The 14,565-nt window shown below is 44.6% G+C and overlaps 1 protein-coding gene across 5 annotated transcripts in view; it reads left to right on the top strand.

Annotated features, from left to right (window-relative positions):
- FGD1 (FYVE, RhoGEF and PH domain containing 1) overlaps nt 1–14,565 on the top strand; it is a 268,404-nt gene that overhangs the window by 218,806 nt on the left and 35,033 nt on the right. For all 5 annotated transcript variants that reach the window (XM_068248308.1, XM_068248310.1, XM_068248309.1 and 2 more), the window contains 2 exons: nt 2,162–2,339; nt 7,480–7,912. In XM_068248308.1, the coding sequence (XP_068104409.1) occupies nt 2,162–2,339; nt 7,480–7,912 (611 nt within the window). The remainder of the gene's footprint in view (nt 1–2,161; nt 2,340–7,479; nt 7,913–14,565) is intronic.

The raw sequence follows: 14,565 nt of genomic DNA, 5'->3' as shown, positions 1-14,565 counted from the left end.
GTGATTTTAACTTTTGGATTGTCTGATTAGCATCCTTATTACTTGTTTACCAAATAGAAATAAAGAATTGATTTTATGCCCGACAGTTACACTGTAAGAATGATATCCTCCTCTTCTGGTCTGTAATTAAGAATAATGTTTATCTCCATTTGTTCACGTTCTATTTATTCACAACAAAGAGAAAACCAGTGGGAACACAGTGGTGAACCAGTGGCAATCCTGTGATGTGGATATTGGTGGCAGGGCAATGCTTCCAGATAGGCTGGTGTGCTCTAGACCAAAATAGCAGGGATGAACACAGTCCAAAGGAAAAGGTCTGGCACTACTAGCCATTTATTGCTGCAGAGTACAATTGTAATTCAAATATCAAGCATATACACAAGGATGCAATTTGCAGATAAACTGAGTGTACTGTTTCCTTCTTCGAAGCCTGTGGTACGCACAGCCTTGGAAGGAACAAAATTGCAAATGGTCATCAGGCCGTGCACATCCCCCCAACCCCCCTCTCTGGTTCAGATGGATGGCTGCTGGCTTTCATGCACATTGTTTACTGCGGGATCCACCACTGAGATGAATGGGAGTGTTCATCTTAATCCATTTGCCTTCAATTGCGCAAGAGCCATAATCATAAACATTTTCCAAGATGCTGCATGTAGCTTCTAGTGTCGTCTGTGATTGCGATTCTCAGGGGCTCAAAACGCATCTGCGAACCAAAGGGAAACCATGCCAAACGCTTTTCTGCTCATTAACAGGAAAGCGGTTGACATTGGCGAAACAAGCTGCTGGCAGTCACCCATGTGAACCAGGCCTTAAAGTGAACCGAGCACCATTTTTAGCACCCAGGTCAATAGTACATTAAAAATGCATGCCAACAATGTGTCTTATTATAAAAAAAAGTACATTTAAAGTGAGCCAGAAACGAAGCATCCTCATGTATTTTACCATATATATCTATAGGGACATTAGAGAAAACACCTACCTTGCTCTCTGTTTTATTTTTAACTGTTCAGCTTGCTTCTTATCAGCCCTGATAAAATCCCTCACTGAGCATTTAGTTTGGCTTTGCTCAGGAATGGTTATAGCTGAGCCTGTGTTCTCTGGTGTCTTTTCAAGCCCAAGCCTGCCCCCTTCTGGCTCTGCTCAGGAATCATTATAGCTGAGTCATTATAGCAAAGCCAGACTGAATGCTCAGTCGGGGATTTTATCAGGGCTGTTTAGAAGCAAGCTGAGCAGTTAAAAATGAAACGGACAGCAGGGTAGGTGTTTTCTCTAACGTTCACACTGATATATATGGTAAAATACATGAGGGTGCTTCGTCTCTGGTTCACTTTAAAAGTTAGCAGTGGTTTTATTAGCCTACTTCAGCCGTCATGCCCAACCACATAAGGTTCAGGCAGCTAAGGAATAATGTAATTGTTTTATTGCACACATTCCCTTCGCCTGCGCAGTACACTCCACACCACGTGCGAGTGATTGACAGCGGTGCTCGCACCGGCGCAGTAGAGAGTGTCCTGGCAGGTTGGCCTCTGCACCGTCGGGGAACCAGCGGCTGAGAGCAGAGCTGCGGTGAGGGACATAGCAGCTGCTAGGGGCTGGAGGAAACCCCAGGTAAGTAGATGTTCGTTTTTTTTTAGGCAGCTTGGATATTCCCTTTAAGAAAGGCAGTATGGCAAAAGGACATTTCCTGAATGAGTACACACGTACCATCATAACTGTCCACACAATCAAAAACTACTTCAAACATTTTTGCTGCAGTTTAGGCTGCTGTGTATTACAGAGATCATTCACCCATGATTATTCACCCATCCATCCTCCCTCCCCACCCCTCCACCCCGCCTTGCAGCCATGTGCCATCTCTCTTCTTTGTGTGCTTCAGTATTTCCCCCTTATTCTATTATGATAGCCAGGTCAGGAACATTAGTGCTTTATTAGGCCATCTCTGCTGCATGGATGTACCCCCTCAAGCTACTCATCACACAGCAGAGATTGCAGTATCTCTATAGACATCTTTCAGTCAGACGTAAGTGGGTACCATTTATGCCAGTGAAACATTTTATATCTAAATGGGATTCCAATAAAATGCATAGTCTTGTTTTTTTGTTTTTTTTTGCGTCACCAATATATGTTTTGACGTCACTGAATCTCCTTCCTTTACATCCAGTTCCTCCAAAGCCCCCACACCTCCAGAGCGTGAGACGACCTCGGCCTCCAGGCCATATCCCTCCACCCCCTTCACGTCCTCTGCCAGCAGACCCCCGACTCTCACGGGTGTCTCTGCGACCGGACAACAAGGATGGGTCACCATCGGCCGTTACCTCCTTGATTGAGAGGTTTGAGAGGTAAGTGTAAAAATCCAATCTAATAATAAGACCAGGTGGATTTTGCTCCTAGGAGGCGGGAAAATAAATGACCTCCATTGTCTATATCAGGGGTGTCCAAAGTCCAGTCCTTGAGGGCCATATCCATGCCAGTGTTAAGGATGGACTGCAAAATAGAGAAATGTGTTTTACTTGATGAACCACACCTTTCCTGATTCAGTCCTAACAATTAATTTGAGCTGTGCCAAAAATGTGTGAGGACCTCGGCCCTCAAGGAGTGAAGTTCAACATCCCTGGTCTACAAAAACTGCAGCATAGTCTCCAGTCCTAATAGAAGTTAGCTGAGGGGTTTCCAACTTGGTGGACTCCTGAAGCGGGAAGGTCCATCATTACAGGTCACTTGTGCAGACCAGGGCAGTGAGATCCGTACAAAAATCATCTCCCTTTAGTCTATAAAACCACCAGAGTTTGTGCAGGAGCAGGGTGAGCTGTTTTCGGCATTCACCCTGCGCCGAAATGGCCCGCACCGATAATGAAAGAACTACAAAGTAGACCTTAATGACTGACTGAGAAAAGACAACTCGACTAACTGCACAGTCTCGTGCTTAGGGGATACAATTTGAGACATCATATAGCTCCCCAAACTGACCATAAACAATCAGATTCGGAGACGGTCATTTAATGTCTACTGCTGTCACAGGTTACTGCCAGGGCCCTGTTGATATTGGCGTGATCGCTCCCAAGGTGTGGAATCGAAGTGCACAAGGGTCTTCACCAGAGCACCCCACAAGAGATGATGGGCCATCACACGAGGATGGCATCCACACCTCAGGGAACAGCGATAGGGGATGCCTCAGACACAGATTGATCCTGCGAGCAGGAGCTGAGTGTGACCGTACAGTGCTTTGAATAACTTAGTGCAGCATGTAATGCTGGAACTGTCGCCAGTAGTTCGCTAAGGGCTCTTTCACACCAAAAATCTCAAATGCATTTTGCGGTTTTCATTATATTGGCCTCAGAATTGCCATTTTGGAAAATCGGAAACGCATTCAGTGTGACTGCATTCCCTCGATTCCAATTGTAACTTTACTGTGTTTGGAAAATCGCAAGCCTTTTCAAAAACAAAACGGAAAGCAGCCGGTGTGTAAATGAGCCCTCTGGCTGGATTTGGCTCCTTCGAAATTACCACAGCGGCCATTTTAGATGTACACAAAAAAATACCCACGCCATGAAAATATTTCAGTAACCTAAATCCTAATTTTTTTTCAATAACTTTTTTAAAATTCAGTATCATAATTTAGCATCTAATTTTCCGCATCTGTCTTCATCAGTATCGTTCCCGTCTTTTTTTCTTTTAGTAAAAATTAAAAATACGCAAGACATGTGTTTATTACATTTTATTAAAGTGAGCCTGTAGCACTTAACTGCCAGGTTTGTCCTCCCTCTCCGCCTGACAGCTGCCTGACCTTGCTTTTGCTGCAGGAACCAGGCCGTGACATCATTACTAGACCAGGCGTTAGGGCAGTTGGTATGGGAGAAACACTGGCAGGAATACATTGAGCCTGAAGGCATGTCATGGGGCAGATGGGGCATGGCAGGGGCAGAGTGGGGAAGGGGAGAGGGCATAATAGCGGCTAGGTGTCTGATCCATCTAAACATTGGGCTCCTTCCATATCAATACCCAGCGATGCTGTGGTGCGCTGGCAGCCTAGTGTCTTGACACAATTTTTTATGTTTTTTTCAGTTCTTTGCAGGTTTGTTTAAGTATTTCTTCCTGGTAAGTTTCAAAGTTATAAAAAAAAATCAGCATAGCCTGCTATTTACCGGCGATCACTGCAGCCATCCCCGGGCATAAAACTTTATAGCAGTGTCCATCACTCGATTACTGAATCCACAGTGACATCACTGCCTAGGCATGCTTGTGGATGATTAGTTGAAAAATGATGTATTTAGGCTTCAACCACATAGCTGCTCATCTCTGCTAACCACAGCATTAGAAAATCAAGTCCATCAAGTCAGTGGGGTAGCTAAGTTGTGGGCTCCGATGCAAGTTTTACAATGGGGTCCCCCAAGCACTCTATACATAGCAATTGATACAGTGCACCAAAACCTGCCAATGGCAACTACATTGTCTGAGGTGCAAGAAGGGGATGGGGAACAGTTTGTTAATAATTACCACTATTCAAAGTGTCTATAGAAGTGATTATTATGAGCACAGGACCAATAGAGAGCTAATACTGTAGCTGAGGGAGGGCCCTTCGGGGCCCCTCTGGTCCAATGGCCCCGATGCGGTGGCTACCTCTGCAACCCCTATTGCTACGCCCTTGCAAGTGTTTTATTAGGCATAATCGGCTATACCTGCTGACTACTGGCCCAAGATTTTAAATTATAACAAATGTCTCTTTGTGTTAGCTTTAGTGAGGACAGCTGCTTTTGGTGAAATGAACAGTTTCAGCTACCAGACTGCTATATCCAAAAATAAACTAATGGGGTTGGCAGGTCATGTAAATGTACATTAACCCTTTAGTTTAGAAGCTTGCAAGTACTCCAGGCCAATTTATTTTAGCACATTTTTTTTTAATTTCTTATTTGTTACATTTGCGTGCTACTAAATAGTACTGCTGTAATGTGTATTTTTGACCACTTGTCACTAGGGGGCAGTGTGAGACAACAGAGGACTTCTGCTTTCAGTTTCTGTATTTTCTGCTAGTAGAGAGAGATCAAATCATTCCAAGAATTTACAACACAATGAGTTCTGCCAACTGAGGTCAAAAGCAGTGTACTTATCTCAAACAAGATAACTCTATTGAAGCTGCTAATGGATTAAAGAGGCCCTGTAGTGACATATAGAAGAATGCAGTAAATTATACAGGAGAATGCAGTAAATTATACAGGATATCCACTTTTACCTTAATTATCCAGGTTTCAGCACCAGAAACATTTCCTTTATCAATATGTTGCTGTATATTGAATGTGGCCCTGCCCTCCCAGTTATGTTTAGCCTAGGCTGATTAGCTATGTGGCATTCTCTTTCCCAGAGCATTCTGGGAGATTAGGTATATTTTGTACTGGCTTTGGAACTTTCAGTAACCAAACATTCCACAGAGATGCCTCTGACAGGTCTAATGATGTCGCCACCTGGGATAAATTTCAGAAGTAAATTGGGGTAAGGAAATATTTTACAATGGGCAACCACTGACTAAGGCCCGGTTCACATTAGCGTTGTTTTGCGGAACGGAACAGGAACATATACTGTACAAACGGAACGGATATGAATGCATCCAATGTTAACCTATGTATCCATTTACATGCGTCCGTTGGTACGAATACGTTTCGTACGTTCCAATCCCCGGACCTAAAAATTGCTGCAGGCCCTAATTTTCCGGACCGTTCTTCTTAGCGGAAAGCATCCGGACAAAAAATGCAGCAGCATTGGGGCAATATAAAACGGAATCTTTCTTCGTACTAGTGAAGAAACGAACCGTTCCACGGGGGATGGGGGCATGGGCCGACGCAAATCTAGCAACGGGAGGGGAGGGTTGCAGCAGCCGGGGCGGGTGGGTGAGGGAGGGTTTATACATACCTAATCTTCCGTCTTCTTCCGCGTCGTGACTAGTCACATGACGCGCTGTGTAGTCACAGCGGAAGAAGAGAACCGGGCCACGGACTGAGCCATCCGGATCCGGTGAAGAGGAGACCAGATCCCCTCACCAGATCCTTTTGGCTCAGAACGCTAATGTGAAACGGGCCTCAGTAATCTATAAATGAATATTGTAAAAAAAAAATAAGCAGTTTTATGTATTACATTATTTTCACAACAGGTCCTCTTTAATAAGCGTGCAGGGTTATCTATGCTCTGGAGCGGTGGGGGAGTTTAATGATAAAACGTCTGTTGATTACTCGCTGCTGTCTAACTTTTCTTGCCAGCTGAATCCATCATTCGCTAAGTCATCCAACAGACGTCATCTCTATCAGTCAATCTTGATTCTGATCTTAATGCGCCATCACAGTAGAACTTTTCTCTAAAATGTAATCACTGCTTTCTTTTCTCAAGCATTCCTCCAAATCAGCTGCTCTGTATTTCCTGTTGGAGGTTTATGCAGAGTATCACCACATTCCCAGCTAAATATTCTGCAGAGAATGCATCTGTAACGGTTTACATTCCAGGTCGCAGCAGACAAACGCATCACAGTGTAAATATTCAAAAGAAAAAACAATTGTTAAGGGAGAGCTCCGGTCTGAATTTGGACCAATAATGGTGTAATAAGTTTTGTTTTGTAAAGTTCGAAACTGATAATCTACAGAAATGAATTTGAGCCAATGTTTTGCTTGCAAAAAAGCAGGTGGTATCCCAAGAACTAACACCTCTATTTGTAATATTTTATAATGTACATTCCCAATAAAAAATTGTAATATGAGAAATAAAAGAAATGCACGTAAAACACTTTGAATTAGATTTAAGACCCCTATCACCCCCCCCCCCCCCCTTTCTCCCACATCGCAGTGGCCATTAGTCTCTATGAGACTGGCTGCACTACCTGCGTTGCGACAGAAGTACCTTGGATGACGCAGAGGTGACGCAGACTCTACAGTGCGTTGCTGAGCAATTGCATTGGAGTAAGTGGCACTGCAACAAAAGTTTCAGAGATGTACTTTATGTCCAGCAGGGAGCACGTCACTGAGCGCGGGCAAAGCTATGTAACTCTTCGGCGCACCCTCCCATAGGCTGATTTAAACACAAAATGGTGCAGTGCGATTGTCCTGCGGCGGCCTTCCCTGCCGCAGGACAATCGCATCGCACCATGGGCTTGATTAACTAAACTGTGATAACTGATATCACGGTCGCACTAGCATTTTGCACGCGTTATAACGTGTCTAATGTGTTTAGCTCGCAATTGCGAATTTTTGTGAATTTTCACACGCAAACACAGCCATTTGCGCAAGAAAACGCTACCGCGAATGTGATATCATATATACAATAAAATCACCACACTTATGGATAACAAATAAGGGTGGTTCGATTTACTTTGTCAGCTACTGTTCGGCAAGAGTTGTTTTCCCCTTTAGATTTTTAATGCTTATGAGCAAACGCACAACTGTTAATTTATTATATCTGTAGTACTTTCCTGTAAGTTAACACTTTCCATTCCTATTCCCGCAGGGAGCCAGTCATCCCACCGGAACGCACTTGTCCCGTTAACGACAACCCTACTGAGGTCAACAGTCCCTCGCCTCACCCTGGCTACAATATGGGAGACCTGCTGGACTTACTTGAGCCGGACGCCTCCCAGTCGAGCCTAGAGAGGAGACGTAGGTTGGTGGTTGGAGGGGGAGATATTGAAGAGCCGGGTGAGCAGGACTCTATGGGGAAACTGGCAAACAGGGACAGTGGCATTGACAGCATAAGCTCTCCATCCACCAGCGAGGAAATGTGCTTTCTAGGGGAGGTGGAGGAAGGTGGACGAGAGGAAATGGAACCCGCACATAACACGACAAAGCATGGCTCTACTCGTGACTCAGAAGGTGATAGCGACATAGAGGACGTGAGTGGGGGAGAAGAAGAGATGCCTAATGATAGGCTGGACCAATGTGAGGTAAGATGATCTCATGGACTGTAATTCAGCATTCAAACAGCTGCTCAGCAAGTGTCTAGGGAATGGGTCTGTCTACTGAGGAGTCCTACCAGTATTTACCACTGGAACAGATTGCAATTATCACACCAAACTTCTTAAAGAGACACTGAAGCAAAACAATTTTTTTATGATATAATGATTTGTATGTGTAGTACATCTAAGAAATAAAACATTGGGAGCAGAGACAGAAGTCTAATATGGTTTCCAGTACAAGAAGAGTTAAGACATTCTAGTTGTTATCTATGCAAAACAAGCCATTTAGCTCCAGGACTTTCAAAGTTGCAGAGAGCTCTGTTATCTGAAGTATATTATCTCTGCTTTTTCTTCTGCAGAGAACAGTTCAGGACAGATCAAAAGTTCACAGCCTGCTCTGTAAAAATCATTTAGAATGCTGAGTAGTGGGGAAACTGCAAATCTTAGAGAATGATGCAATGTTATTAAAAACACTATATAACTGAAAATTAAAAATATGAGGATATTTTCTTTGCTTCTAATATTCTAGTAATTATCCGTACTGCACAACCAATTCATTATATCATAATTTTTTATTCGCTTCAGTGTCTCTTTAATGCATTTTATTTTCAGTATGTCACCCACTACATTGATATGGTTCATTAGTATTCCATTACATCTTACATGTCAAATTCAGAAAAAACTAAGCTGGATCTTGGCATAAAACTTGCCGGGAAAATTTAGATAAACTGGGCTTATTTAGGCTGGAGAAAAGACGCAGATCTAATTAACATGTTGTAATAAGCGCAGCCGCGGCGGACAGCATCGCCACCGCGGCTGCCTCTGGCTCCCCGCTCATATCTCCGGCTTCTAGGATGCCGGGGACGGAACTCCCTGTTCCCTGTCGGGTCACTGTCTCGCGCGGACGCGCGCGTAGACAGGACCTTTATGCAGGGAGAAGGATCGTCAGCTGACCTGCTGGTCAGCTGATGGCAGAGGAGACTCACGGCGCCCCGGATTGGTCTCCTCTGCTTCTTAAGCCTTCGGGCTTCAGTGCAGCGCTGTCTGTTGTCGTGAATGCGTGGTAGCTTGTGTGTCAGCGCTCAGACCTTTAGACTAGATCCCAGGTGTGATGCTACGGATTTCACACCTAGATTAGGGTATAGTATTCTGTATCATAGTTGTATTGTGTCTTAGATCAGTTCCAGGGGGGTTGAGACCAAGGACCTCACCCCCAAGTTTAGGAATTCTGTGTCATAGCTGTATTGTGCCTTAGATCAGTTCCAGGGGGGTTGAGACCAAGGACCTCACCCCCAAGTTTAGGAATTCTGTGTCATAGCTGTATTGTGCCTTAGATCAGTTCCAGGGGGGTTGAGACCAAGGACCTCACCCCCAAGTTTAGGAATTCTGTGTCATAGCTGTATTGTGCCTTAAATCAGTTCCAGGGGGGTTGAGACCAAGGACCTCACCCCCAAGTTTAGGAATTCTGTGTCATAGCTGTATTGTGCCTTAGATCAGTTCCAGGGGGGTTGAGACCAAGGACCTCACCTCCAAGTTTAGGAATTCTGTGTCATAGCTGTATTGTGCCTTAAATCAGTTCCAGGGGGGTCGAGACCAAGGACCTCACCCCAAGTCTAGGATTTCTGTGTCATTGCTCTGTTATACTTTAGACCAGTTCGGGGTGTTGAGATCAGGGACCTCACACCCAGACTAGGAAAGTGTTTACTGATTGATCTCCTGTGTATGACTCTCGGCTATTACTCTGACCCTGATCCTGCCTTCTGATCCTGTACTTTCGCCTATACTTGCCTCTCTGTTGCCGAACCTTGCCTGCCTGACCATTCTACTCACCTGTGGGCCCTCGCCACAGGTGAGGTATAGCTACGCCAGCTCCTCTGGTGTTGTAGTTGCTAGGCTGTAGTCAGCCTTAATTACCTGCTCTGTGAGGCATCTGTTATTGTAGTATTACTGTCTTATGCCTGCATTACAGTCTGAATCTCCTGCTCCTCGGGAGATTCAGCCTCTTCGTTAGTGTACTCTCCGGCCTCCTGGAGTTCGTACACTAGTGCACACCAGTGTACTGATAGTACCTCACCAGCCCCTCTGGTGAGGTCTCTTTAAACTATTAGAGCTCTTGTCCCCTTTCCAGCTCCACTGGAAGGGCCTGGAGTAGCTTCTTGCTGCCACTTCAGCTAGTTCGTGGCAGGCCCTCTGTAGGTCTGGCCTGGCTAAATTCTGGAGTCTTACCTTGTAGACCTTCCAGGCTATCTGGTAAACATCTGGTATTATCTGTCCGATTGGTTATGGTCTCTCGCCGGCACCCCTGGCAGAGACTAGCTATTACCTCCGTACTTTCTGTCTTTGTCCTTCCCAGCCCCACTGGGGAGTCGTTTGTCTAATCTGTCTTGTTTGTATTCTGGTTGTACCTTACCTATTCTTCTGGTGAGGTCCTGTATAAGCATTGGAGTTCCGGTTGCACCAAATGCTACACACTCTGTTCTTGGTCTCGCTATATCGGTATTATTGGTGATTCTGCGGATCACACATAATCGGGTATAGCGTCTGCATCATTGGTGATTCCGCAGATCATCAATAATCAGACTTTGGAGTTGTGGCACTAACCGTCACACGTGTATTAATATAGAGGGCAATATAAAAGTATGGCAGATGAGGTTTTTGTCCTTAGGCGTTTGCAAATGACTAGGGGACATGATCTGCACATGGAAGAAAAAAGTTTTAGCCATTTATTTAGGAAAGGGTTATTTACAGTAAGAGTTATTAAGTGGAATGTATTGCCACAGGAAGTTGTTATGGCAAATCCTACATCTGCACATAAGGGGAGCTTAGATGCATTCCTTGCATTGAACGACATCCATGGCTATAAATGTGAAATAATTCCTGGTGGTATTGATGCAGGGATTTTATCTGATTGCCAACTGGAGTTGGGAAGGAATCTTTTTTTCCCTTTAGGCACTAATTGGACCATTTCTTGTAAGGGTTTTTCGCCTTCCTCCAGACCATCAGGGATATGTGAGGGTGCAGGATGGTGTTGTACCTTATTCTCTGGTTGAACTTGATAGCCGTATGTCTTTTTTCAACCCCAATAACTGTAACTATGAGTAACATTAGGGCTGTGTGCATGCAATTTTCCTGAAACTTCCTATCGATCTGACGGGAAAATTGCATGGTGTGTACTAGGAATTACTCCTGTTCAGCATCATACCTACAAATGCATCAGCCCAGGAGAGGACTGGCACTATTTGACTTAGGGGAGAACTAAGGGTGCCCACACAATTCTCAACTGGACTGAAGCCCACTTCAAAGCCTGTTTTTAGCACTGCGGTGCGTTCATCTGAACACACTTCATCCAAATCGCTGGTTGCTGGTGTGAAACCAGCCTTAAGCTCCCACCAAGCAAGAAATTACTAAAAATACGTTTATTACTTTTTTCACTATTTTTTATTACTTTTTCAATTGCTAAGTGCTGAAAAAAGTTATTTTTTAGATAAAGTGAAAAATGATATCCTAGGAAAAACTAAAGAGACAAGATAATTAAATAAAGTCCTTAGAATCCTTAAAACAGAACTCCATCCCAGTCTTATGTTGTATCTGGACAGAAATGAGAGAAAGGCACTTTTTTTTATTTACTGCATACTTGGATAAGTGTTTTTGTTGGTACCGCAAAACCATGACATTTCTGTGTTCACACTAATTAGCTGGCAGTGTTGTGTCTGAAGGTTTTGAGTCAGGGACTGAGTCATTAGTAGTCTGGCTTGTGGGAGACTGGCTGATATCAAATGTTGTGCAATATTCCTGCAGTCAGGAATGTAGGATTAATAAAGTTGAGTGTTGTTGATAAGACAATGCAGGACCCACGCCATAAAAAAAAAGCCACAAAATATTTCAGGTGTGTTTCACAGCAGTAAGATGCCTCTGGTAATCAATTTACATCCCCAGATGTCTACATGTAACCTCTGTCTGCAACAGAGAAGGAACTTTTCCTTAGAGAATCCACACTGCCATTGTTGAACTTGTTATAAGCAGATCAGTCCTACTTGACTAAGAAGCCCAAAGCTTATTATCCGATTTGTGTATGAGGCAGCGTTAAGGCTCATACACACGTCCAACTTACTGCACAACCAACCGCACAACATGCCCACACAGTTGCTCATAAGACTTGTACACATGTTCCAACCTGCCTGATAGTTGGTCAGATTGATCCACCGGTTGGATCTGGCAAACAAATTATCAGTTGGTCAGGAAAACACAAGGGATGTACTTGCGTTTCAGGATGGCATATGTGTTTACACCAGAACTGTATGCCTCACTGATTGGCTGAACTGCACACCACTGTGTGGTGCCACTTCTCTGAAATGGTGCGATTGAGGAAATATCACATCGTACCGTTTTGTACTTAGTGTGAAAGGATCCTTAGAGTGAGTTTTGGGATTGAAAATATGACAAATCATAAATAAACCCGAATAACATTTTTGGCTAGTTAAAGTGAGTCTAAAGTGAGGAAGAAAAACAAAAGATACTTCCCTAAGAAGAGGAAAGGTTCTGGGTCCTATAGAGCCTTCCTGTTCTTCTCCATGTCCCATCATTCCTGTGCTGGCTCCCCAGTTAGCTGCTGGGGGGAGCTTTGGAAGTCTTTGTGTGCACTCGGGCTCCTGAAGACTTCCGAAGCTCCCCTGGCAGCGGCAGAGAGCAGTCTCTGACCTATGAATCGGAGAGTGCTAATGGGGGAGCCAGCGCAGGAACAACGGGACTAGAAGAGGAACTGGAAGGCTCTATAGGAGCCAGAACCTTCCCTCTCCTTAGGTAAGTAGCTGGTTTGTTTGTTTTTATTGTCTCATTTCTGACTCCCTTTAAAAGCATAAAGGAAAGTTCAAAAAGCATTTACCGTTTATAAAAAATATGGACTACTTCTAGTAAATACATATTTGTCAAGGGGTACAGGGGGTACTTGAAGTTAGATTAATCCCTATACTAATCCCTATAAGGGGTATTCAAAAAACCATCTTTCATAAAGGGGTATATGCTGTAATAATATTGAGAAACACTGCACTAAACGACGCTCTGCCAACAAAGCCATTTAGAACCACCTCATCGCGAGTCTAGCTTTTGTACAGATATCCTCTGAAGTCACATAAAGACCCGGCACATATCTTTAGCACCAGTGATGCCTGACCAGTGCCTAATCCAGTTATTCCCCTCCTCACCCCACCCACTGGAAGCCGCTACATTGTCTGCTATGTCACTGTCCCGCCTTCATAGCAACAGACACGTCTCTAGCCTGTAGGCTAGCAATGCACAGCTGTTCAGCACTCAGCCCTTAATTGTAATCCATCTCGGCCCAAAGTAAATAATCAATGACTATTCATTAACCCTTTCTGGACCAGCACCCTCTGCCCCCTTAAGGACCAGAGGGTGCTGGTCCAGCAAACCGCCGCTTCCCGGCGAATCGCCGCAAGTTACCGTCGCTCCCGCCGGACACGCCGATCTGTCCCCGCCGCAGGCTGCTCTCTCTGCCGTCGCTATGACGGCAGAGCGCTGTGCGCCGGTCAGGAGCCGCTTTCATTGGCTCCTGACCCTGTCATTCCATGTAAGCCAATGGGAACGGCTTACAGGAATGACAGGGCCAGGAGCCAATGAAAATGGCTCCTGCCTGGCTCACAGTGCTCTGCCGTCAGAGGCGGCAGGGCATCACATTGCGGCGGGGGCAGAGCGGACCGAGCGACGGGGACGGGCAGGGGCGCACGGTCAATGGGACATAGAGCTTACGTCCGGTCAGGACCGCAGCGCCCCCTGCCCGCCGTAGATTTATACTCGCTCGGTCCGCAGGTAGTTAAAGAGGACCTGTAGTTAAAACAACATAATGAATACAATTGCTTATTGTTTACAATATTAATATATAGATTATTTAGTCAGCATTGGTAAAATCTTTCCTTTCCCTGATTTACATTCTGAAATTTATCACTGGTGGTGACATCTTGAGTTCTGCCGGGTGATCTGTATGGAATGTTCGTTTGCTGAGAGTTCTGTGAACAGAGGGAGATATTCCTTGCTTGGCAGTTGGAAAAAGCCACTATTTCCCACAATGCAACGAGGATCACAGACCGCAAACTATCAGGGCCTTGGTCATGACCTCATGATGTGTGGGAGGGATTTCACCACAATATCATACACACAGAGCCCTTGATGATCTATTTGAGAGACAGTAAAGATTTTTCATGGGAAAAGGGGTATCCGCTACTGATTGGAATGAAGTTCAATCCTTGGTTAAAGTTTATTCTTTCTTTCCTCCCTCCTACTCTTCTTTTCCCGCCATAGTCCATGACTATCATCTCTACCATATCAGACTCCATCATTGGGCAGCACACCATGGAATGCACATCAATGAAACATGTTAATTATTCCAAATCTTTAGTACATACAAGTTTTATGTCTGCATGCCAGCCAGAGACCTTGGTCAGCCCAGCCATTTGATCTTAGGTCTCAGGAACAAGACTGCATTGTATGTATTCATTCGCAGAGTATTTATTGGTCTGATAAGAACTCCAATGACAAGATTATAAAGCTTACATGTGCATTTAAAGACTTTTCTTTAACCTTGGGTCCTCTACCAGAAGCCTGGGAGTCTGAGGATGCTGCATAGTATA

The sequence above is a fragment of the Hyperolius riggenbachi genome, chromosome 8 (assembly GCF_040937935.1).
Source record: "Hyperolius riggenbachi isolate aHypRig1 chromosome 8, aHypRig1.pri, whole genome shotgun sequence".
In the NCBI taxonomy this organism is placed as follows: domain Eukaryota; kingdom Metazoa; phylum Chordata; class Amphibia; order Anura; family Hyperoliidae; genus Hyperolius; species Hyperolius riggenbachi.
Note: the sequence above shows the minus strand (reverse complement) of the source record. Positions and strands in the feature narration are given on the sequence as shown.